The following is a 24,392-nucleotide window of genomic DNA, read 5'->3' on the forward strand; positions in this document are numbered from 1 at the left end:
TCTACTGAGCTTCCCAAGGGATGCTGGTGCTGCAACCTTGGGGGCCACACTAGGCAGCAAGGTCCTGGAAAATTCTTTCTTTCTATCTCTATGCATGCATTGACACACACTTTATGCTGCCAGTAAAAAAGAAACAGGACACAGAAATAGAAACCTGTTACATTTATGGGAAAAGCGGACTTGGGAAATCACAGAATACGTCTACTTACAGGTGACTCTGGGTTTATTCTTGACACCACGAGAGGCATCTTTTGATCCACTCCTCCCTGTAAACATATACATTAAAAACCACTTGAGTTGTTCCCAGCACCAAAAACATGAAGATATCTCTGACACAAAGGGAGGGCTCAACTTTCACTTAAATATATTCTACTCCCAAGGGTTGGTACCTTTTAGGATGATAAGGTTCCAGAGGCTATGGGTCTAGTGGGTCAACCAGAAGGCCATTCAGAAGCCTCCCACTGCCATCCCCACCATCCATGGACTAAAGATGTACTTGGAAGAAGCAGCCTCCTTTCAAAAAATGCAAACATCCTCAGGAAAAAGACTCTAAAAGCCCAGCCCATAAGCACTGCTGGGAGAGGAGTTTACGGTGGAGGGGAGGAGCTGTGGAAAGGTCCCAGATTGTGAGGGCTTTTGACCTCTGAGAACTGGCTGTCAGCGGGGCTGCTGGGCTATCAGAAAGGAAAGTATGATGGCAGCTGCAGGGTGGGCAGCGAAGATCACCTGCCCTCACTCTGCTCTAAGGCTGATAAACTTTTTCTGTGAAGGGCCAGATACTACTTTTTGTGGCTTTATGGGACAGAGGGCACTCTAGCACCTCTGCCATCGAAATGCCAAAGGAGATATAACCCATTTGTAAATGAATGGGGTGTCTGTGTTCCAATAAAACTTTATTTGTAAGAACAGATGGGATTGGGCCCGTAGGTCATAGTGTCCAGAGCCGGCCTAGAGGGAAACAGAGGAGGTTATGGCCCTGCACCTGAATCCCTGTTCTCTCTTAGCAGTGCTGAGGGGTTCCCATCTCTCCGAGCCTTGTGTTCAGTCAGTCATTCCAACTCTTTGCGACCCCATGGACTGATGCTCACCAGGCTCTTCCCTCCATGGGATTCTCCAGGCAGGAGTACTGGAGTGGGTTGCCATTTCCTCCTCCAGGGGAGCCTCCTGACCCAGGAATCGAACCTACATCTCTTGCGTCTCCTGCATTGGCAGGCGGATTCTTTACCACTAGCACCACCTGGGAAGCCCCTTAGAGTACATCTGTAAAATGTTTCAAAATACCAACTTCACCACTTAATAAAAGGACTCAATAAGGGGATATGAGCGATCCTCTTTATATCCTCAATAAGGGGATATAAACAAGTATGTAGAGTAGGCACTTGGTATGAGGCAACTCCTGTGGCCCCATTGAAAATCTCCCAATTCTGAAGGCCAAGCCAATTTTCCTACACAGCCTTAGGTCTATGGCACATTTGTAATGGAAGTTTAAAAGTCATCTAAAGAGTGCTTCAGAGCAACACACGTCCTTATAAATTACACACAACGTACCTTTAGATTAAATCCAAATTTCCCATCTTCATCCGGTGTGATGCGGATCAAGACTAAGTAGCCGTCACCATCATTCTGGGAAATGTCAGAAAATCGTCAATCACGTTACTTCTTTCTCCAGTGATTGGTGATAACCTATTTCCTTTGAGTCCTAACCACTTAACTGCCCGAGAGGCGGCCCCACACGGGAAGCCCGGCTGGCTTGGCCCTGCTTTGGCCACAGCACCTGAACCACCCCGCCCCCCACCTTGTCACAGTAGTACTGGCTGGAGTCCTCGGCGGAGCCCCCTTTGGTCACCCTGTGGAAGTCCTCTAGGAACTGCTGATCGACGCCATCTGGGGAGCAGGAGCCTGGAGCATTTGAAGATGGAGACACAGAACTGGATGACTTCTGGGTCAGGCAGCTTTGTGCTGGGCTGTTCTCGGATATACTCCTTCATCGTGGGGGAGGAGGAGATATTTTAATAACTGGATTAATATTTTATCAGAGCACACAATACTGACTGTTGGAGCCTGGCAATCTCACAGCTGTCACTGATCCTTAGACCCTTAGAGGGGCTCTGAAGGTCAAGCCCAGGGCTCGTGCACACCCAGAATCCACTGGCTGCCCACACCCCCAGCTGGCCTCAATAGCATCAGCTTTTAGTTTTGGGGAAAAGGGGAAGGAGAACAGGGCAGTACCAAGAACTGCTGAAAACTCAGCAGCTTTAGAAGGGTAACAAAGGAGCTGTGCCCAGCAACTCTGGTGCTTAATTATTGAAGCTCACTCAGATGTGTGTGGGTCTCCATCACTGCTGAACGTTTTTTCTTCCATCTCATTCCTGCTCATAGCTCTGCTTCACAGGACAGTTTGCTACCCAGAGGAAATGGGACTGACTCGGCACATTCAGGACAATTTATATCAATACTAGTTTACATTATTCACCTGTGACATCCACTTATCACCTCCGCTGAGATCATACATTTTATTTTTCTCTAATATAGGTACTTCTGTACCTTGGAGCTGCACAGTCCAATATGGCAGCCACCAGTCACAAGTGGCTATTTAAAGAAGTGAGGATTAGAAAATTCCTCAGCTGTACCAGTCACATTGCAAAAATGCCCAACAGCCACATGTGGCTAGAAGCTCCTGCACTGGACAAGACCAATCACAGAAGACTTCCACCAATGCAGAAAGTTCTACTGGATGACGCTGTCTTTGAGAAGTGTCAAAGACCCCTAGGGTCATCTGTTCCATTCTCACTTCACAGATGAAGAAACCAGTCAAGAGGCACTGAGTGACTTGCTCCAGGTCACACAGCTTTCTCCTCACCCACCAGGAGTCTGATGAACATGAGTCCCTGAGCACCTCTCCCCTCTCCCAGCCACCAGATCTGCTCCTAAGACCATCCTCTCCAACCTCTCAGGGCTGCAAGGATGAACACTGCATAGCACACACAACTCCTCTGCATCACACACACCCACACTAGACTCCTTCCAGGGCCACAGGGTGAGCAAAAGATGCCTTCAAACACCTACAGAATATGGGGCTGTCCTCACGCTGCACAGACTCCTGCACATTCTGACCTCACTCCAGGTTAGCGATGGGAAAGGTGAGCAAAGACAGTGAGACAGACAGATAGACAACAGTCACTGCTGCCTCTTACTAAACCTTTATTTCAGGTCCTTTTCCAGGTTTTTTTTTTTTTTTTTCCCTATTAATGGAGTACCTCTCTGTTTCCCAGAAAGTTTAAATTAGCTTACTTTAAATATAAAATCTATATTGTTTTACTCACACAAAGTGATTCACAATCCCAATTTATTTGAATACAAAATTTCGGTGACAGAGTAGTGTAGAAACAGAGCTATTTGCAAGAGAAAAGCTTGAATTTAAGGTGCTCAAATTGCCGGTTAAGGGGTATTATGGATGGGAAAGCATTTCAGAGCGAGGAGATTTTGGACTTAAAGCTGTGAACTAGTGGGATGTTTTCAGGCTGAAAATAAATGACTTTAGTTAACAGGAAACTAAAAAAAAAGTTCTCAAGCAGGGCAACTTTTCTGTTTTGATGTTTCTAAGAGCACCTCCTAGTGGCAGAAAGGGAGACTTGAAGTTACTAAACAAGATAAAGCCCAAAGGATTCAGGAAACACTATTTCCAGCTAGCCGTGGAACTGAACCTCTAACATGAAGCTGCCGACAACATTCATACTTCAAGTATTTGGAAGAATCTGGAGATGAGAGTGATGGAAAGGGTGATGACATGTAAACAGAAGAGAAGGTGATGCAGCAGAAGTGGACAGGCTTCTCAGTAAAGTGTAATGTGTCTTTGTATTCATTATATCTAACTTCTAAATTCCGAATTTTGAAATACGTCATATAGAATTTAGACGACATTTTATAAGGTTTTAAAGTACTTTTCTTTTTCAGTATCAAACTTAATGGTCTACCCAAAACAACCCACAGTACTAAAAATAACATATTCAAAGTCATTATGTCCCCAATCCTATTTTCTAAGTAGGGGTGGAGAGGTTACTTTTAGATGGTAATTTATTAAACACGACAATATTTTTTTTGGCTGAGCCACCACGTACAGACATTCCCTGCAGGCTGCAGTAACGTTCGGCTCAGCGTGGAAGATGGACAGACAGATGGCGAGGAGGACATCAAATGATGAGACGCAACGAGAAGGTGGCAGCTGGACGCAGCACAGGGATACCACGAGTGAGGATGCCAGGCCGAGCAGCCGTCCTCCCCTCTTGGGGCAGGATGTGAGGAGGGAGGGACGAGGGGGGCTGCTGAGGCTTAGGGGCCAACTGTGAAAGGAGCCGAGAAAGGCAGGGAGAGAGACCAGCAGCAAGCGGTTTGTCCCAGAGGCAGGAGAAGGGGCAGCCAGAGCAGTCGGGGAAGGACTGGCCACCCCCAGCTCCCGGAGGAGAAAGGGGCAGAGACAGACAGACGGACTGACCGGCAGACAAATGGGTGCTCGCCCTCAGAAGCCGATGCTTCAGAACCGTAAACGCAGTAGGCATCAGAAACAAAAGCCAGGACAGAGTTCATTTCTCTGAAGAGAAGCAAGGTTAAAGAAAAAGTTAAAATGGCAAGATTTACCACGTGATATTTTTTATACCACTCTTTCCTACACTCTAGAAAATTCCAAAGACCACCTCCCACCGCCCCCAAACCTGTCAGCCAAGCCACGCTGTGCTCCCACCAAGGGTTTCACAGTTGTCACTGGGGGCGTCTGACAGGATGGGAGCTGCTCCGGACGGCATTTCTCTCTCAAGCCTGTAAGCTCCTCCAGGCTGGGAGAGACCCTAGTCCTCTGTCTGTTCCTCCCCAAGGGCACTTAACACATAGCCAGCTAATCTACATGGATCCTGATGTGAGGCGCACTGAGTGACAGAAGTGTCTCTGTAGTTTGGGTGTTTGTGATGTGGAGACATTGTTCAGGTGATACTTTTAGTTCTGCAATACACGCCAAGGGCCCAAGAGCAAAACTTCACGCAAGAAGCAACGCAGGTGGCGGAGGGAATACGGGTCAGAAACGCTCTTTTCTGAGCTCTGTCTCATCACTAATGGAGTCACAGGTCATGCACCATCCCCAGGCTGCCCCCTTGGATGCTGTGATACCTCAATAACAAGAAAGCACTTGAATTTTTTGAGAATTTCTCACCCATATACACCCTGCAGCAGCACCTGCCACAGAGAACTGCTGATAGAGGACAGTTAACCAAAACCCGTCGGAGTAAACCTGTTTGAGTCCTTGGTGTGCAGATCAGATGTTGTGTGCTCATGTGATGTGGGGGCTTGCCATGGGAGTGGCAGAGGAGACACCCATTATGAAAACTTGGGAGCTTGTCTGGGCATTACCCAAGGGCTGCATCCTGTTTCATGTGACCACGTGTCCGTCTGTCCATCTATCCACACAGTCACTGCATATCTAAGTGCCAGACATCATGCCAGGTTTGGGGGAAAGAGAGGCGAACAGGGCACTACTTCTGCTCTCCGAGAGCTCACTGTCTATTTTAAGGTACAGAAATAAATCAAATATTATCATCACGCTCTAAGGGAGATGCTCAGATGTCTGAGGTACAGTGGGAGGCCACGAGAGACTCCACAGAAGAGGGGGCAAAGATAAACTAGTAGCAGTTTAAACAGGTAGTCAGGAGGGAAGAAGACAGTATTTTAGATAAAACTCTAATTAAAAAAAAAACAACCTGCAGCATTTGCAGAGGCATGAAGCTTTGAAAAACAGAGAAAAGACACCTAAGTAGGGGAGTGACATGCTCAGGATTGAATTTCAGGAAGATAAGCCTGTTACCCTTGTTGAAACTCCAATACTCTGGCCATCTGACGCAAAGAGCCGACTCAGTGATGCTGGGAGATTGAGGGCAGGAGGAGAAGGGGATGACAGAGGATGAGATGGTTGGATGACATCACCGACTCAATGGACATGAGTTTTGGTAAACTCCAGAAGTTGTTGACAGACAGGGAGGCCTGGCGTGCTGCAGTCCATGGGGTCACAAAGAGTTGGACACGACCGAGCAACTGAACTGAGCCCTTGTTAAGGATGGTCTGGAAAGAGGAGGAGAGACCAAAGACAGGAGGATACTCAGAACACTGCTGCAAGCATCCCTTTGAGAGATGATGGCAGTTATACATGGGCAAGGCGATGGGGAGGCTGGTGGAGGGGTCCATATCAAGAGATGTTTGTGGGAGAGAAAAAACAGGTGAGGAACTGGATGATGCAGGTGCAAGAGAAGTTGTCGAGGATGCTTGAAGTCCCAACAGGTGCCAAGAGGGTGGTTCTTGAACATGGCCTCATTCACCAAGACACAGGAGCAGCCTCAGGCTGGACAAAAGACGATGAGTTGAGGCTGGGCCAGGCTGGGTTTAAAGTAGTCATCAGACGTCCACATGCAAGCAGCCTGAGACCAAGAGAAGGGCAGGCAAGGTGCAGGGAAAATGAACACAAAACTCCTGTGAAACCCTGTCGCTGGCTGGTCTCCTGCGGGGAGACACAGTTTGGAAACCAGGCTGTCCAAGACAGCAGGCTGCCCAAGACAGCAGGCTGCCCCACGGCAGGAGAGCTGCTCATCACCGGCTGGGTGATCAGGTGACAGGGCAGAGGGAATTCCTACCCCTGGTGATGCAGCTGAAGAAGGGGATACCTAGAGTACCTTCCAATGCATAGAGGCTATTTTAAAACATTTTAAAAAACAGTGGTGAAATACACATGACACGTACCATCTGAACCATTTCCAAGTGTACAGCTCAGTAGCGTGAAGTGTATTTACACGGCTGTACACACAGAAGTTCGGAAATAAAAGCCTACAGCTGCCCTGTGTCCCCAGAACAAGGCAGGCTCTGGAGAAGGAAATGAGCAAACGGCTAAGACATCATGGGGGCTGAAAAGTTCTTCAAACACAACCCTCATCTGCCCTCAAAGTTGTTTTCCTCTAGCTTTCTGCTCTGCAAAGTCGTTTTCTCCTCTGGGGCACTCCCTCTCCTTTTTTTAAAAAAATTTCTTCCCTGGGTGGCAGGTTGTTTTTGTTTTTGGAAACTTCCTTCTCTGCAGATTTTGGCCTTGGCTCTGAAGCAAGGCATGCAACACAGAATGGCTGAGGGGTAACAAGAGGACTGCCTGCTCGGGCACAAAGCAAACTGCCAAGGACTCGTAACTATAATCATAAACTTTGCCGCGCTGCTATAAATACGCGACAAACCACAGTGACTCATCCGCGAGGACAATGTTCAGAGAGTCGGAGCTATGCCTCTGGGTTGAGAGCCAAAGTTGAATCACTCTTCTCTTCCTTTCTCTCCTTCTTCCTCTTGTTTACATGGGTACAGAACACTGCAGGTCCTCCTTCTTTCTAAAAGGAACTCTCCTTGCTGTCTGTATTCATCTGATATCTCTGACAGGATATTTCTCCTTGCCTCTTAACACGCCAATTTGCTATATAAAACATGTCCAATGCTTCTTAAACACTTTGCAAATACTGCAGCCGACCCTGGGAGTCCGTGGATTCAGCTAATCATGGATCAAATTAAATCCAGAGTTATGAAGGATCAGGGCTTCCCTGGTGCCTCAGGGAATCCTGAGAGAATTTGCTTGCAATGCAAGAAACCTAGATTCGATCCCTAGGTTGGGGAGATCCCCTGGAAGGGGGAATGGCTACTGACTCCAGTATTCTTGCCTGGAGAATTCCATGGACAGAGGAGCCTGGCGGGCTACAGTCCATGGGGTCACAAAGAGTAGAACATGACTGAGCAACTAACACAAGAAGGACCAACCGCACTGCACCATTTTACAAGAGATTTGGGTGCCCTTGGATTTCGTACCTTTGAGGGTCCTAGAATCAATCCCCCTTAGGTACTTTGGGATGACTGTACTTACTGAAAACACCACCGCAGTTTTTTCACCAAGTACAGACCAACCTTCCCTTCTTGCTTTGGGCAATGGAGGACCAACAGAGGCCTGCTGCCTCTGAAAGCTCAGCAGAAGGTGGCTTCCTACCAGTGGGATGGGGTCCCCTACCTATGTGAGGTGCTAGGGGCTGAACTTGTTTCAACTGTTCATCCCACTTGCAAAGTATAGCTGCTACCTGGACTCTGTGAGCTGTCTCCTGTGGCTCACCTGGCAAAGCCACGGCAAGGTAGGCTGCCTCTGAATCACCTTTATTTGCTACTTTTAATGGTTCGCTGCAAAATAAAGAGTGTCCCAGGATGATATACTTTCCTAGGTCTCATGAAGGAGTTTCAGGAAGAATTGATGGGCAAGGCCCAGGGATGAGTAGGGCCAGGAATTACTTAAACCAAACAGGGCTTGAGGAAGTCAATTTTCAATGGAGTTGTAATAAACTTAAATTCAAACAGCCACGTGTGTGTGGCTGTCCTGGCCTGTGAAGGTCTGGATGCTCTGTAATTCCATGGTGGGGTCACAGACTGCACTTAGGAAGATCTGAGGTAGGATCTGTAATCAGGCTTCGCAGAAACCGCCGTTCTCCTAAACTCTCTTCTCCTTCCATCAAAAGGACCAAGCCCCACAGTGTGCTGATGAAGGCTGATAATGGGCAATTTGCCCAGGGGGCCTGAGGTCCCTGAAAGCAAAGACTTGTCTACTTCACCTTCACGTTCCCTCCAGGAGCAGCCAAGGGTAGATAAAGTGCACTGCAGGACTCAGCAACGAGTGGAGCCCTTTAAGACGTCCACGTACCCACAATGAGCAGAGGACATCCACGTACCCGTGGACAGAATCCATCTCTCGTCCACCTGCCACCCTAGAAATGTGCAGTATCTGTGTTGTCCCGTTTGGTAGCCTCTATCTACACGTGGTCCAGAGCACCTGAGATGATGCTTGTGTGACTGAGGCACTGAACTTACATTTTATTTTACATGCAATAATTTCAATCTGAATAACCACACGTGACTAGAGGCTACTGTACTGGACAGTACAATTCCATGATGGGACTGCAAACCACAACAGGGGAGGTCTGACACAGAGGAAGGTGTGACTGGGCGTCTCGGAGCCCTCAGTCAGCTCCTAACCCTCCTCCTCCCTTCACCAAAGCGACATAGCCCCTGACAGGCTCATTCTGGCTCAAGTCACGCTCGCCTGGGCTCCTGCCTTGTAGGACATGCACAACCACTGTGCTCCACAGAGGAACTCACACCCTTCCACTGTAGGCTCAACGGCGCTGTAAGCTGGAGCAAGAGATAGCCATCATTTCAACAGAAGCATCATCCAAGCTCAGGTCACAAGGAAATAATGACCAGAGGATTATTCAGCCAGAGGTGTTAAGAACACAGATAAACTGAAAACCATGTTTGCTGCGGTCAGGGACAGCAGAGAGAGAGCAATCTCACACTTAAGTGTGAAGTGAGATCCCTGATTCACCTGTGATGCTGAGAGAATGGTCAGGATGCATTTAAGGCTTTAATCCTAGGAGCTAGAGTGGTAAAAATTTACAGATTAACCGAAGTGCGTTCTTGTTAATCCTCTGCTGTCAGGGGGAGGCATCGTATGTTTCTACATTTTGGGCACAGCATGGGACTAAACAGAATGGATACCCAATGACCATGGTTGACTTCCTAAAAAAAAAAAAAGATCCATTCCCATCACACTTTGTCATTTATGATCTGTGTCTTGTCCCCTTCAAAAAATGATTTGAGATAGCTTACTCTAAAACGTGCAGACATGGTAGAACAGTGAACTCATTAAGACCAGAGAAAAAATAAGACTCATTAATAAAGACAAAGAAAGAGTAAGGACTATGTCAGAAATCTGGGCTCTGCGAAGCTAATGCAACGGAGTCTGACATGCAGGTCTGAGCTTTGCAGGTCTGAGCTTCTTGCTAGTCAAGCGAACAGGTAACAAGTAAATCAGATATTATCCTACTGAATAATAAAAGGACTCAAGGCAGTGTTTTAGGAGACACATATTTTTTCCTGATCTTGAAATGTGAAGGGAGTTTGTCACAAAAAAAAAAAAAAAAAAAAGGACTATGGGAACATAAAAGAATTTGATGCAAACTGTCCTTGACAAAAATTTAACAAAGAAAATCCAAGATGCTGAGATGTTCTCTGCATGTTTTTTTTTCTTTATACTAAATATTCATTAAAAACCAAAGTGAACAAATGCCCTGAGGACAGACTGTGGATCTGAGAAGGTTTTCTGTGGGCAGAGAGAAATGAGCACACTTTCAGGGGTGGGGAATCTTGCAGCGGACAAACGCTGACAATCTAGAGACACACTGCTCTAGTCAACACGCCCTCAACCTCTGGGGTATGGAATGGTTTAAACTGAGTTTTGCTCATCAACTGGAAAGAACACCATTCAGGAGAGCTAACGGGTGTGTGGACGGTAGGTTGCTGTCACTGACAAAAAGCAGGGCGAGCTAATGACCCCAGGCACACAGCTCATGGGGGAGGGGAGAGCGGACTGATGTTCTCAGCCTGGCAGAGAGCACCCCAGGCAGCTGGCTGCCGGCTCTAGCCTCTGCCTCCTCTTAAATGGCCATGGGGCCTGTGCAAATTCCTCAACAGCCCCAACAAGGAGACACAGGAAAGAGAGGAGTGCCAGTTTCTTACTCTCGGTGCGGGCTTCGGTTCTGAGAGACCTCGGAATCACTGTCTTTAGGGGACAGGGAGCCCTGGTAGGTGTAGAACACATCTTCCGTTTCAGTGATGTACGTCATCTCGTTGGCAAGGTTGTCCGCAGAAGAGTGCCGTGGCTTTCGGACCTCATGCCGGAGCCGAGGACTTCGCCTGGTGGGGAAAGGTGCAGAGCGAAGCACTGAAAGCAGATTCTACTTAAGGATTCTATCAGACATCAGTGATCTAACTCTGTGCCCTGACCGTCCCAAGGGTGGCTTTGCTGATGCTGCTGGAATTTAAGAGCCAGTTAACCGCCTTACTACACCAGAATCCACCAGGGGCTGCGTGGTCCCAGAGACTCTGGGCCCAGTGGTACAGCCCCTCAACTTTATAAACCAGCAGATGAGACTGGTTTGTGCCCTTTGGGAAGCTGCTGAGTGTTGGTTTAGAGGGAATTATTCTTCCAAGAGTACTTAAGGTCTCAATGCATAAGGAGGCCAAATTGGCTGTTCATCAGACAATTTTTTCTGATTCATTTGTGCAATATAAATAGAAGGTTCAGAAGCTAAAGTAAGGTGTTTTTTGTTTTTTTTGTTTTGTAAAATTTGAACCTTCTTTCAACTATATCCTGTAATATCAATTTCACTTGATCCAAGAAGAAATGTTTGCTTTTCAAAATAGATCTATGTGGTATTGAAAGTGAAAGTGCTAGTTGCTCAGTCGTGTCCACCCCTTTGCAAGCCCATGGACTGTATTAGCATCGCCCTGTCCTTCCAATGGCAGCAGTAGCTGTGTGCCACGAGGCAAGTCACTCTACCTCTCTGAGCCTCAGCTGTACCCACCTGGCTCCTGACAATGAACCAAATGAGGCAATGTTCTCAGGAGGCCTGGGGTGACACCTGGGGCAGCACCTAGGCACTAGCGGCTCCTGTGGTCGGCAACTCAAGGCCGCTGAACTTTCTTAAATTTCACTGTCCTTGCTTTTTCATCTTCCCCTTCCTTTTCAACCATTTCTCCTTGGGACTGTCAGGGCCTCCACTTTTGCAATCCCTTTGGGCCTGGACGATCAATACACTGTGCCCAAAGCTGAGCAGAAAGGCTCGTGACTCCTCTGGAGAGGACCTATAAATAGCAGTGAGAGCCAAAACCCGCTGTTCTCCTGAATGTTGTCCTGGCCTCTGCTGCTAAGAGACTTGCAGACAAATTAAGCTGCTACTTTATAGCACACATGGACCACTATAGGATGAGTGCCTACATTGCAGAAACCAAGAATCAATCTACTCGGTCATGTTGTAACTTTCCAACACTAAACACCATCACCATTCCTGCCCAGAGCATCTGGCCCCAGCAGAGAGTCCTTTCCCAGCAGTCCTGCACAGCCACTCCCTTTCTGCCTGCCTGGAAGAATGTTTCTTAGTCTTGGTAGATCACTCCTTAAGAATTTATAGGTGTACCCTGTCTACCAGGAAATGAACAGAAAGCCATAATCCTATTTTAGGGTGGAGTTGAGCCAAGGTTTCCAGCTTGGCTCCCCCCTCCCCCCACAATGTCTGGCTGTTTTGGAGGCATTTAAAAAATGGTCTGATGTCTCTGAGGAACATTATACTAACAATAATAAAAATAACAATAACAACAATTCTACCTGATCCTTTTTGTATAGCTTACAAAGCACTTGTATATTGTTAGTTCATTCAGCCCCTTTACAGATGGAAAGACTGAGACCAGAGAGATAAACAAATTTGTTAATGAACAGAAGAGCCAAAATCTGAGTCCACGTGTTCCAGCTATAAGCCCAGTGCCCTCACCCACTTCACCAAACTGCCAATTCCTTCCTTTTAAGCCAAGTCCATCAACTTAGAAGTTGGCAGGCTACTTTCCAATGAGCATTTGCTACTGTTGCTGAGGGTCACACATCCTCCTGTCAGTTGTACTACATACCTTTACCATGTTTTCTTGAAGTTTATTTTGTTTGCTATTAATGGGAAACAGATTAAATAAAAGTTAAACATGCTTCTTTATCACAGGACTTCTCAAAACTTGAATATACTAATGCATACGACAATTTCAAGAGGGGCACTTCAGTAGGCTGCGGTGCTCAAATTTATTTAGGCCAAATAACTTTTTAAAAAAGAACATCCCAGAGACTTCCCGAGATGGTCTGGTGGTGGGGTGCAGGTTGGATTCCTGGCTGGGGAACTAAGATCCCGCATGCCTTACGGCCAAAAAAACCCAAAACACAAAACAGTAGCAATGTTGTAACAAGTTTGAAAGACTTAAAAAAAAAAAAAAAAAATATATATATATATATATATATATAAAAGAACATCCAAACATCATACACTAAAAAAAATATCTAGCTATACTTGTGCATCTCATAAAAATAGTTACTTCTGCAATAGTCAAATATGCAAATATAAACTCTCATCATAGACCATCTATAGTTAGGTTTTTATTTTTACTTAGTTTTTAAAAGAAATAAAGTGTTTACTGGTAGATAGTACCAAAAAAAGGAAGACATACCAGTTGGGAGTAATAGGAGGAGACCGGGACGGTAGACTCTTGGTTTCTAAATGTTCCACCGATAAAGATCTCTGCATGGCTGGGTTCCACACCATCCCTCCAATCACCTTTTTGCAATACTGGTTATTTACAGACCTGAAAAACCAGATGCAGGTTCACTTTCTACACTGACATGTTCAACGAGATAGAAGTGATAGCATAAATGAAACAAACAGTCTGCACACGCTCCCTCCCTGACGCAGGGCCAGTTAACACTTTGGTGACCCCAGCCGAGGTTCCCGGGAGTGGAGGCACCTGGGTCAGAGATTCCTTTCTGGGCTGGCTTTCCTTGACGTTCTTTTCTTTTCTTTGGGTGAAAAAATATTTTCTTGTCCTTACTACTGGAAGCAACAAAACTGTTTTCAGAATATAACCACACCTTACCAGATGAGAAGGAATTTCAGGATTAACGTTGAAATACCGTTCAAGGAACTTCAAGGAATTCTCACTTTTACTCACAGTGGCATGAGTACAAACATTAACCATCCTTCCCAGTGTTCTCTGTCATTCTAGCTGGCAGAAGCTGTCACCGTAAATCACTCAGAACTCTTTAAGAGCAGACCAGAGAAGATATGCTTAGACAGCAGAGTTTTGGGCTGTGTTCTTTGAACGTGCCACCCTAAAGGTTACTTTCAGATTTCATTTATACCTAGGTAATTTAAATCTCAGCTCTCTAGACCCCTCAGAGTATGGATTATTTGAGAGGATGGAGTTGGAAACTAGTTTCCGGAAAACTCAGTCTGGCACTTCTAAATTTTAAACGATATTTTAATACCTTAAAACATTTGACACATTTCCTTGCAGCCTAAAGCTAGCAAGCCAACAAAAATCATGACAAAAAACCTCAAAAGACCATAGGTGACATGAAGCATACCCTCTAGAATATCAATGTACTGATTTTCAATGAGAAATATGGCTGTCACCCTGATCAAAATCTCACAGCAGTATCACCAGGAGAGTCTACATCAGAAACCCAATTATCGTTGATTGAGAGCACAGCATCGCAACAGTGGGAGCAAGATGATTCAAAGGTTGAATGCAGCAGTTCCCCAAAGTATGTGTCACAGGTTATTAATAGGTACTCTTTGGAAAAAGAAGTGTTCCATTGTCCTGTAAGCCTGGAAAATACCAAACAAGTTTCTTTCATGTGGAAGCTTTCAGGGGCCCAATATGCGAATGTCTAATTGTATCTCTAGGGCTTGGGCAAATCATGCAACCTAAGCCTCAGTTTCTCTATCTGTGAAACAGAGATAATAAGGGATGAGATTTGCCAGTATGCTGAAGCTGGGATTGGTGGTCAACTGCCTACCTATGGCCACCGAGTCACCCTCCATATCCCAAGTGACCCACAGCTGCAGATTAAAGGGGGGTGCGGGGGACAAGTTCTCTGATTCTTCCACCCAGAATGGCCTGTGACTGCTTTGACCAAGATTAACTGTGCCAGATCTAGGCCTAGCTTTTAAGATGACCAGCTGCTTCTGTCTTAGACTCTTGCAGTCCTGAGCCTCCACGTAAGAAGGCCAACTACCCCGGGAGAGGCCCTGAGAACACACAGAGAGGATGGGGGTCCGGATGAGTACAGCCTTCTGATCGTTCTGTCAAGGCACCAGGTGTAGAAAGGTGGTCCTGGACCCTCAGCCTAGCCCAGCCCAGCCACCAGCCTCATCTCACCAAGAACCCCAATCCACACGCTGCATGCAGTGGCAGAACCATCCAGCATGCCCTTCCTGAAAACATGACCCACAAGGTCTTGAGATATATTAGAATGATTACTACTCTAAGCTACCAAAATAGGGGTGGTTTTACCTGTTGCAATGGATAACCAGAAAAAAAAGTTTTAAAATCCTCCATGTTGGCCACACTTTATAGAAGAAGAAATTGAAAAAGCAAATTAAATTAAAACTGATGTAGATCAGATCTGAAGCCAGGTTTCTTAGTAACAGAGTCCAAGCTTTCAGTTGCCCTCAATGCCACTTCTCAGCTCGCCGAGAGGATTAAGTCCAACCAAAGTAAATGCTACATTCCAGCAAATTATGTTTATAGACATAGAAGACAGAAATAGTTACTGCAGGTATAAAAATACTGAACGGTTTTATAAGCCAAAACCTTGAAAAATATATTTGTTCTTGGTTCATCAGAAACAGAGAGACAGCATTTAGCACCATAAACACTAACGATGATATCAACAGACATTTACCACTTATTCAATCCAGAATGCTACCGATTACCAATATAGTAGGAAAGTCACTGAAATGGTCAAATGGTCTGATACAGTCCCACATATCTGATAATGGCTCAGAAAGGGGCACCATTTTTAGTAACAGCCACATCAAAAAAAAAAAAAATCACAAAAATAAATTTTCCAACCAAACAATTTAAATAATTTGACAGGCAATTTTTGCTACATCTTTTATTTAGAGGGCAGGATAAAAACATATACAAAAATATACACTGCATGGTTAGTTTAGACGATATACTATAAAAAATTTCAATTTATAGATTTATTTTACTGTATTAATCATTAGGTATTTTGAATATCATTCCTAGGACTAACAGCATACATGGAATTGCCATATTTAAAAAAGAGTTAAACAAAATATGTGCGAGGAGCAAAGCAAGCACTCAGTAATTGTCAACTGCAATTACTGTTGTTACTTCTGTGTGACTGCCGTATGTTGCGCATGTCAGTCACCTGACTCTGGAAAGCTTTCCTTGTGCTCATTCACTCATTCATTATTACAGAGCATCTTATGGAGTTAACGTTCAGTGGGAGAGGCTGTCTTAATGCCACCACGATGACCATGAGTCACTGCCGAGGGCTTTCATGGCGGAGTCGTTGCAACTGTGGGCGCTTGGGAGCTCTGAGTAATACAGAGTTGAGGAGGCAGAAGCAAGCAACAGGAATAGAAGCACCTGAATGTGTGTGGAAGGAGACATCGCTGCCTGTCCCTGAAGAGACTTTCATCTGAGGTTCTAATATCCACCAGCAGCTCTGGCCCCAGGACGTGGGGCCTCCAGGGAAAGACATCTCTTTCCCGGAGGATGTCTGCTCCCCAGGGGTTACTAGGTCGGGCTTACATTTCAGGCTAGTGTGGAGACTGCCTCCAGAGAATACTCACTTTTTGGGGTTCCTAGAGCCCAGACTCCAGTATTGAGACAGAACATTCTTTTCCTGAGGTAGCAGCTTCTTTGCCTGAAAGAATGTGTGGTGCTCGACACAGGACTTCCACAAGTTTTTGCAAGATCGGTAATTTAACATGTTGAAGGCCACTATATGCTCCCTGGATTCCGTCTGGGAGAAAAAGCAGAGTAGAGATTTCAACTGCATAGCTGGAGAAGTAGGGTCTTGAACACTTTATGCCCACATGAGTGGTAATCCGGGAAGAAAAGACAGACAGTGGAAAACTGGCTTCAGAATTCCTTAGGCCACAAAACAGGATTCTAAGAATATTCAACAGTGGGAGTTGTTAACCATCTTTATGAACGTGGTAAAAAAAAAAAAAAAAAAAAGACCAGCATCACACTCTCTATCATCCTTTGTGGTCTTTCATGAATGCTTTCATTTCACATCTGTCTACCTTTCTAGGTTCGATATATTTGGAGCAATCAAATAAGGGCTGTCTGAAACAATCTTTTTTAAAATTTAGCTCTGGGAAAAATCTCTCCCCTGAAGAAATAATCTTTCACCTTTCAAATGACAGGACTCTTATAACGCTTTGGATCTCTCTATTTGTTTTCACAAAGCAAGTTAAATCTAGTGCTCACTCAAAATCATCATTTTGATCATTTGTTCAATTTCCCTCCTACTTGAATTCAGGCTTTCTGTTCTCATGGTAAATTACCATGCTGTGCATTTTTCTGGTACCCTGCATCTTGCATGTGGGGCTCGGGAGACTCAGATTCTAGTCCTTATTTGTGCTGAGCTTTAGTGTTCTCATTCCTAAGAGTTCACTGTGGTGTGGAGCCCCTGTAAGCACACATTGTCTTTGGAAAATTGGGAAGTGGCATAGTGACACTAAGTGAGAAATGCAGCCTAACAAACAAGACAGAGTGTGGCGTCATGGTAAGAGCTGGCAGCTCAGATTCATAAAGACTGGCTCAAATTCCAGCTCTTCCACCTTGCTAGCTGTGGATTCCCTCACCTCTAAGTCGCTCTTCTCCAAGTGGAAAAGCAAGCTGAGTTATGTGGAGGGCTGTGGATTCCTCCTCCGAGACATACACCCAAGGCCACCGTGCATTTTAAACACATCGAGGGCAGAAACTGACCTTGCTGACTTTCACTGCTATCTCTGTGGTGGGCTTGGCCAGGGGCTTTGACCAATGGCACTTCTACCTTAATCGGATGGTTCCCTGATTAGGGGGTATTGCTGTGTTCCAGCAAACAAGGTAACTCCGACTAGGGGAGGTTAAGTAACCCACCCAACTGGGCAAGTCGGAGAGCTAGGGCCTGAACCCAATGTCTCTGGCTCCAGAGCAAGCGACTTCCCCAGCCAGATAAGCAGAGTGAATTACACAGAGAACCATGGGGCCCTCTGGATCCCAATGCCTACTTTCTTTCCACTGCCTGCTGAGCTCTCTCTCCCCTGTTACACATACGACAAACACCTTCACCTACCGAAGGGCTAAGAGCTGAAGTGGCTAAAAGCAAAAGAACCAAAGCAAGCAGAGGTTTAACTCACCTGTTTTTGTCGCTGATGTATAAAGAATTTTTTCCTTTTGAAAGAAATTTTTAGAATGTTCACCCTGCCAAAAAAAAATAAAACATGACACACAAAAAACCCATCAGGGAGCAGCCGGGCTGCAGCTGACACCTTGCGGTGATGGCCAGGGGCTCTCGGCTTCTAGGACTTTGCTTCAGCGTAGAAAGGATGGCGGCCCCATGGCCCCGGCCAAACACCAAGTAGCTGACCGAAGCCGAGCGTCACATCACGGCCACTGGATTATGATGTAGCTCTTAAGTAACAAGGACCATGGGCAAGGCGCTCCCTTTGCTGTCAGCTATTCTGTGACGCTGCAGCTTTACGGGAGCTCGTGTGTACCTGGGCAAGACAGCTGAGGGCAGTGTGGAGCAGTGGGAGGAGCGCAGACAGACCTAGATCCACGGCCCAGCTGGTTTGCAGCTTAAAAGCCACTTAATAGCTACGTGTCAACTAGCCTCTTGTCTGCAGAGTAACACGACTAGAGCCACCATGAACTGAGCCTTTTTTATGCACCACGTCCTCTGCTTCAAGCTTTACGGCAGCCCCTCCACTAAGCCTTGCAACAGTCCAAATCATTATAACCAATTTCAGATGAGGAAACTAAGGCTGGGAGATATCCCGTAAGCGTTCAAGGTCATTCATCCAGAGATGCTTGAAGCCAGAATCGGAGCATGTACTCTTAATTCCTCCAGCAGAGAGCCTTAGGAACAATGGGGACAGCGCTGCCTTTCTCAGATTTGTGATGATTCGAGTCTTTTGGGTCTCCTCAGGTTTTAGACCAGAATCGGGCACAAAGCTTCAGTTAATAACTCAGGAACTGCACAGAAAATACAACTCCTGCTCAGAGGAAGTTCTCTGGATTCTGGCTCATGTGCCGCCCAGGAAGGATTCCTTAACACCAAAACCTGCCTTGTTCTGTTTTTATCCATGTTTCACAGAGTATCCCAAACCACAGGGTGACCAAGGGGGGAGGGGATGTCCAGTAATAACCAAAAGAATTTTCCCAGGTACAGAATCTGGATGAATTGTAGAGGTCAGAGGTAAAAACTTGGGAGAAAGTCTCTGTCCCTTCTTTAGAAATAAAAGTTTAAAATTAGAGGTACCGTTACTTTTGTTCAGCATATTTTTAAAGCATGATTCAGAGAATAATTAGAACTGGTTTGCACTTACCAAGGATAGAAACTTGTGCAAATATATTTTCGGTACACAGCGATGCCCGCAGAAGCAATTCCAATCATTAGATCTAAATTGTGCAGATCCTGTAAAATAGGAAGACCTCAGATTCACAGTGTGGTACTGTCATGCTTATGGCCTCTGGTAACTCAAGCACCCACGCTTTTATAAATAGCACGAAGTATAAGCTCCAAAAGGAAGATTATAGAAAACAGGCAAAAATCTCCTCTTAACAGATAAACTTAAGATCTAAGTACTTAGCACCAAATTCTCCTAAAGTGAAAATATACTGCCTGACAGCAACACCTGGGTCCTGCCAGTTTACAAAGTTATTAGGCAAGCTCACTCATTCCACAGAATCAGAGAAATGAACATCTGCCTTTATACTTTCAATAATTAGTACCAGACACTGTATTAAAAACAGAAAAGCCTCATCCCCCACACTGCTTTAAACAAATCTCAACTCCCATCACTGCAAAGGCTTTAGCTGAAGTGTAGCACTGCTGATTCTAAACCCAAAGAAGAAATAAAATATGGCTTTTAGATCCAATATATTCAACGTTTTTAAGAGCCTATGTGCTATGCATTGTTGTAGATAATTAAGATGACAAAAGAAAGATACGGTGATGAAAGCTGTTTTAAATCTGTTAAAGAACAAGTAATGAAAATTTTAAAATAAAACAGTTCCATCACGGGCAATTCCCTGGGGGTCCAGTGGTTAAGACTCAGCTTCCACTGCTGGGGACCTGGGTCTGCTCCCTGGCTGGGGAACTGAGAACTTGCATGCTATGCAGCATGGCCAAAGAACAAACCAAACCAAAGGAAAACAGTTCCTCCCCCTGAATAATCTATATTCTAGTTACCCACTCGGATACTCGTAATTTTATTTCTGATGTGAACTATTTATTAAAAGTCTTTATTGAATGTGCTAAAATATTGCTTTTGTTTGTAAGGTTTGGTTCTTTGGCCCCAAGGAGTGTGAGACCTTAGCTTCCGGACAAGGGATTTAGCCTGTATCCCCTACACTGGAAGGTGAATAATTGGGCCACTGGACCACCAGGGAAGTCCCTCTTAATTTTCAAGAAGGAGCAGAGTTACCAGTGAGTGTGAACCTTAGATCTGTCACTTACTAGCTATGTTGGTTTGGGCTACTGAGCCTCAATTTTTCCTTTTGTGCAATAAGGATTATCAACTCCACCTCTCAGAACTTAGAGAATAGAAGAACGTAGAACAGGGCCTGGCATGCAGTAGGTATAATAAACATTCATCTCATTCACCTCTCAAGAGACAGTGGGATGAATCACTTATGAACAGTGATGTGCATGTGGGGAGTTGGAGAAACTGACCAAAGCAAATGCTCCTGACACACGGAGCATCCAGAGAGTAATCCCGACTGGGCCCCCAGCTGAAATCACACGCAGAAAGCAAAACCAAACCACAAGCTGAAAACCAGGGTGGCATTGAAACACGATACTTGGAATTGGAATACATGGAAATATGAGGCAGGTGGGAGAGAAAATTAGCAAACAAAATAAAAATCGAGTGCAGAATAAAGCAATAAATGAACGCTTTGGGTGGGCCAGTGACATAGGTCTCAAATCTCCTGGTTGCATGATGCTCCCGTCTGCACCACACCCACAGCAGCGAGCACAGGTACTGTCGGCTAAATTCAGGCCCATCTCCACCTTCCAGCTCGTGGAGCAGGACTGTGTGACTAGTCCTGGCTAATGAGCTATGATCAGAAGTGATGCACCTGGAACAATGGCTACTATGGGCTGCTGCTGCTAAGTCACTTCAGTCGTGTCCGACTCTGTGCGACCCCATAGACGGCAGCCCCCAAGGCTCCCCCGTCCCTGGGATTCCCCAGGCAAGAACACTGGAGTGGGTTGCCATTTCCTTCTCCAATGCATGAAAGTGAAAAGTGAAAGTGAAGTCGCTCAATCGTGTCCGACTCTTGACGACCCCTTGGACTGCAGCCTACCAGGCTCCTCTGTCCGTGGGATTTTCCAGGCAAGAGTACTGGAGTGGGGTGCCACTGCCTTCTCCGACTACGGACTAGGTGGACTAGGTATTCAGTTACTATTTGTTTTCTTTGGATATGATGTAGGCCAATTACAGGTAGAAAATGTAAAGGTCAGTTGCCAATTAGACTGAAAGACGAACTCCCCAGGTCAGTAGATGCCCAATATGCTACTGGAAAAGAGGGGAGAAATAACTCCAGAATGAATGAAGAGGTGGAGCCAAAGTGAAAACAACGCCCAGTTGTGGATGTGACTGGTGATGGTGATAAGCAATACTGCAAAGGAACGTGACATGTCAGGCCTATGAATCAAGGCAAATGGGAAGTGGTCAAACTGGAGACGGCAAGCGTGAGCGTCGACATTCTAGGAATCAGCAAACTAAAATGGACTGGGATGGGTGAATTTAATTCAGATGACCATTATATCTACTACTGTGGGCAGGAATCCCTTAGAAGAAATGGAGTAGCCCTCACAGTCATCAAAAGAGTTGAAATGCAGTACTTTTGGGCAGTCTCAAAAATGACAGAATGATATCTGTTTGTTTCCAAGGCAAACCATTCATTATCACAGTAATCCAAGTCTATGCCCCAACCAGTAACGCTGAAGAAGCTGAAATTGAATGGTTCTATGAAGACCTACAAGACCTTTCAGAACTAACAGCCCCAAAAGATGTCCTTTCCATTATAGGGGACTGGAATGCAAAAGTAGGAAGTCAAGAGATACCTGGAGTAACAGGCAAATTTGGCCTTGGTGTACAGAATGAAGCAGGGCAAAGGCTAATACAGTTTTGCTAAGAGAACGCACTGGTCACAGCAAACACCCTCTTCCAACAACACAAGAGAAGACTCTACACATGACATCACCAGATGGTAAATATTGAAATCAGATTGATTATATTCTTTGCAGCTGAAGACGGAGAAGCTCTATACAGTCAGCAAAAACAAGACCAGGAGCTGAGTGTGGCTCAGATCATGAACTCCTTATTGCCAAATTCAGACTGAAATTGAAGAAAGTAGGGAAAACCGCTAGACCATTCAGGTATGACCTAAATCAAATCCCTTACGATTATACAGTGGAAGTGAGAAATAGATTCAAGGGATTAGATCTGATAGTCAGAATGCCTAAAGAACTGTAGAGGAGGTTCGTGACATTGTACAGGAGGCAGGGATCAAAACCAACCCCCAAAAAAGAAATGCAAAAGACAAAATGATTGTCTGAGGAGGCCTTACAAATAGCTGAGAAAAGAAGAGAAGCTAAAGGCAAAGGAGAAAAGGAAAGATACACCCATTTGCATGCAGAGTTCCAAAGAACAGCAAGGAGAGATAAGAAAATCTTCCTCAGTGATCAATGCAAAGAAACAGAGGAAAACAGCAGAATGGGAAAGACCAGAGATCTCTTCAAGAGAATTAGAGATACCAAGGGAACATTTCATGCAAAGATGGGTACAATTAAGGACAGAAATGGTATGAACCTAACAGAAACAAGATATTAAGAAGAGGTGGCAAGAATACACAGAAGAATAATACAAAAAATATCTTCATGAACCAGATAATCATGATGGTGTGATCACCCACCTAGAGCCAGACATCCTAGAATGCCAAGTCAAGCAGGCCTTAGGAAGCATCACTATGAACAAAGCTAGTGGAGGTGATGGAATTCCAGTCGAGCTATTTCAAATCCTAAAAGATGATGCTGTTAAAATGCTGCACTCAATAATGCCAGCAAATTTGGAAAACTCAGCAGGGGCCACAGGACTGGAAAAGGTCAGTTTTCATTCCAATCCCAAAGAAAGGCAATGCCAAAGAATGTTCAAACTACTGAATGACTGCACTCATCTCACATGCTAGCAAAGTAATGCTCAAAATTCTCCAAGCCAGGCTTCAATAGTATGTGAACCATGAACTTCCAGATGTTCAAACTGGATTTATAAAAGGCAGAGGAATGAGAGATCAAATTGCCAACACCTGCTGGATCATAGAAAAGGCAAGAGAGCTCCAGAAAAACATCTACTTCTGCTTTATTGATTATCCCAAAGCCTTTGACTGTGTAGATCACGACAAAACGGAAAATTCTGAAAGAGATGGGAAAACCAGACCACCTTACCTGTCTCCTGAGAAATCTGTATGCAGGTCAAGAACCAACAGTTAGAATTGGACATGGAACAACAGACTGGTTCCGAATTGGGAAAGGAGCATGTCAAGGCTATATATTGTCACCTGGCTTATTTAACTTATTATATGCAGAGTACATCATGCAAAATGCTGGGTGGGATGAAGCACAAACTGGAATCAAGACTGCCGAGAAATATCAATAACCTCAGATATGCAGATGACACCACACTTATGGCACAAAGTGAAGAAGAATTAAAGAGCCTTTTGATGAAAGTGAAAGAGGAGAGTAAAAAAGTTGGGTTAAAATTCAACATTCAGAAAACTAAGATCATGGCATCTGGTCCCATCACTCCATGGCAAATAGATGGGGAAACAGTGGAAACAGTGACAGACTATTTTCTTGGGCTCCAAAATCACTGCAGATGGTGACTGCACCCAAGAAATTAAAAGACACTTGCTCCTTGGAAGAAAAGCTATGTATGACCAACCTAGACAGCATATTAAAAAGCAGAGACATTACTTTGCCAACAAAGGTCCATCTGGTCAAACCTATGGTTTTTCCAGTGTCATGTCTGGATGTGAGAGTTGGACGATAAAGAAAGCTGAGCGCTGAAGAATTGATGCTTTTGAACGGTGGTGCTGGAGAAGACTCTTGAGCATCCCTTGGACTGCAAGGAGATCCAACCAGTCCATCCATCCTAAAGGAGATCAGTCCTAAACATTCATTGGAAGGACTGATGCTAAAGCAGAAACTCCAATACTCTGGCCATCTGATGCAAAGAACTGACTCATTTGAAAAGATCTGATGCTGGGAAAGATTGAGGGCAGGAGGAGAAGGGGACGACAGAGGATGAGATGGTTGGATGGCTGACTCAATGCACATGGGTGTGAGTAAACTCAGGAGTTGGTGATGGACAGGGAGGCCTGGCATGCTGCCCTCCATGCAGTCACAAAGAGTCGGACACGACTGAACTGAACTGATCATCATAATAAAAATTATCACATTTGAGTACATAATAGGTTCTAACTTGAGCAGCACTAAGATTAAACAGTAGAAACCTTGGCTCATTAAAGAGCCAATTGGAAAATGGAAATTTATACATTTTTCACCTCTTTAACCATGAGATGGTCTTATAAAAATTACTTATTTCTAGCCCACATCACCCTCCAAGAGTAAAAAGTCTTCAAGTACAAAGGAAAACATG

The 24,392-nt window shown here is 45.1% G+C and overlaps 1 protein-coding gene across 5 annotated transcripts in view; it reads right to left on the bottom strand.

Annotated features, from left to right (window-relative positions):
- PTPN3 (protein tyrosine phosphatase non-receptor type 3) overlaps nt 1–24,392 on the bottom strand; it is an 83,698-nt gene that overhangs the window by 35,698 nt on the left and 23,608 nt on the right. For 2 of the 5 annotated variants that reach the window (XM_040237384.1, XM_040237407.1), the window contains 9 exons: nt 19,053–19,141; nt 17,862–17,925; nt 16,302–16,474; nt 13,144–13,278; nt 10,618–10,794; nt 4,493–4,588; nt 1,796–1,982; nt 1,549–1,623; nt 210–266 (listed from right to left, as the gene is read on the bottom strand). In XM_040237384.1, coding sequence (XP_040093318.1) covers nt 210–266; nt 1,549–1,623; nt 1,796–1,982; nt 4,493–4,588; nt 10,618–10,794; nt 13,144–13,278; nt 16,302–16,474; nt 17,862–17,925; nt 19,053–19,141 — 1,053 coding nt within the window. The remainder of the gene's footprint in view (nt 1–209; nt 267–1,548; nt 1,624–1,795; nt 1,983–4,492; nt 4,589–10,617; nt 10,795–13,143; nt 13,279–16,301; nt 16,475–17,861; nt 17,926–19,052; nt 19,142–24,392) is intronic. The other 3 variants (XM_040237390.1, XM_040237402.1, XM_040237396.1) reach the window with 3 other exon arrangements.

Source organism: Oryx dammah, unplaced genomic scaffold (genome assembly GCF_014754425.2).
Source record: "Oryx dammah isolate SB20612 unplaced genomic scaffold, SCBI_Odam_1.1 HiC_scaffold_1, whole genome shotgun sequence".
Classification (NCBI taxonomy): domain Eukaryota; kingdom Metazoa; phylum Chordata; class Mammalia; order Artiodactyla; family Bovidae; genus Oryx; species Oryx dammah.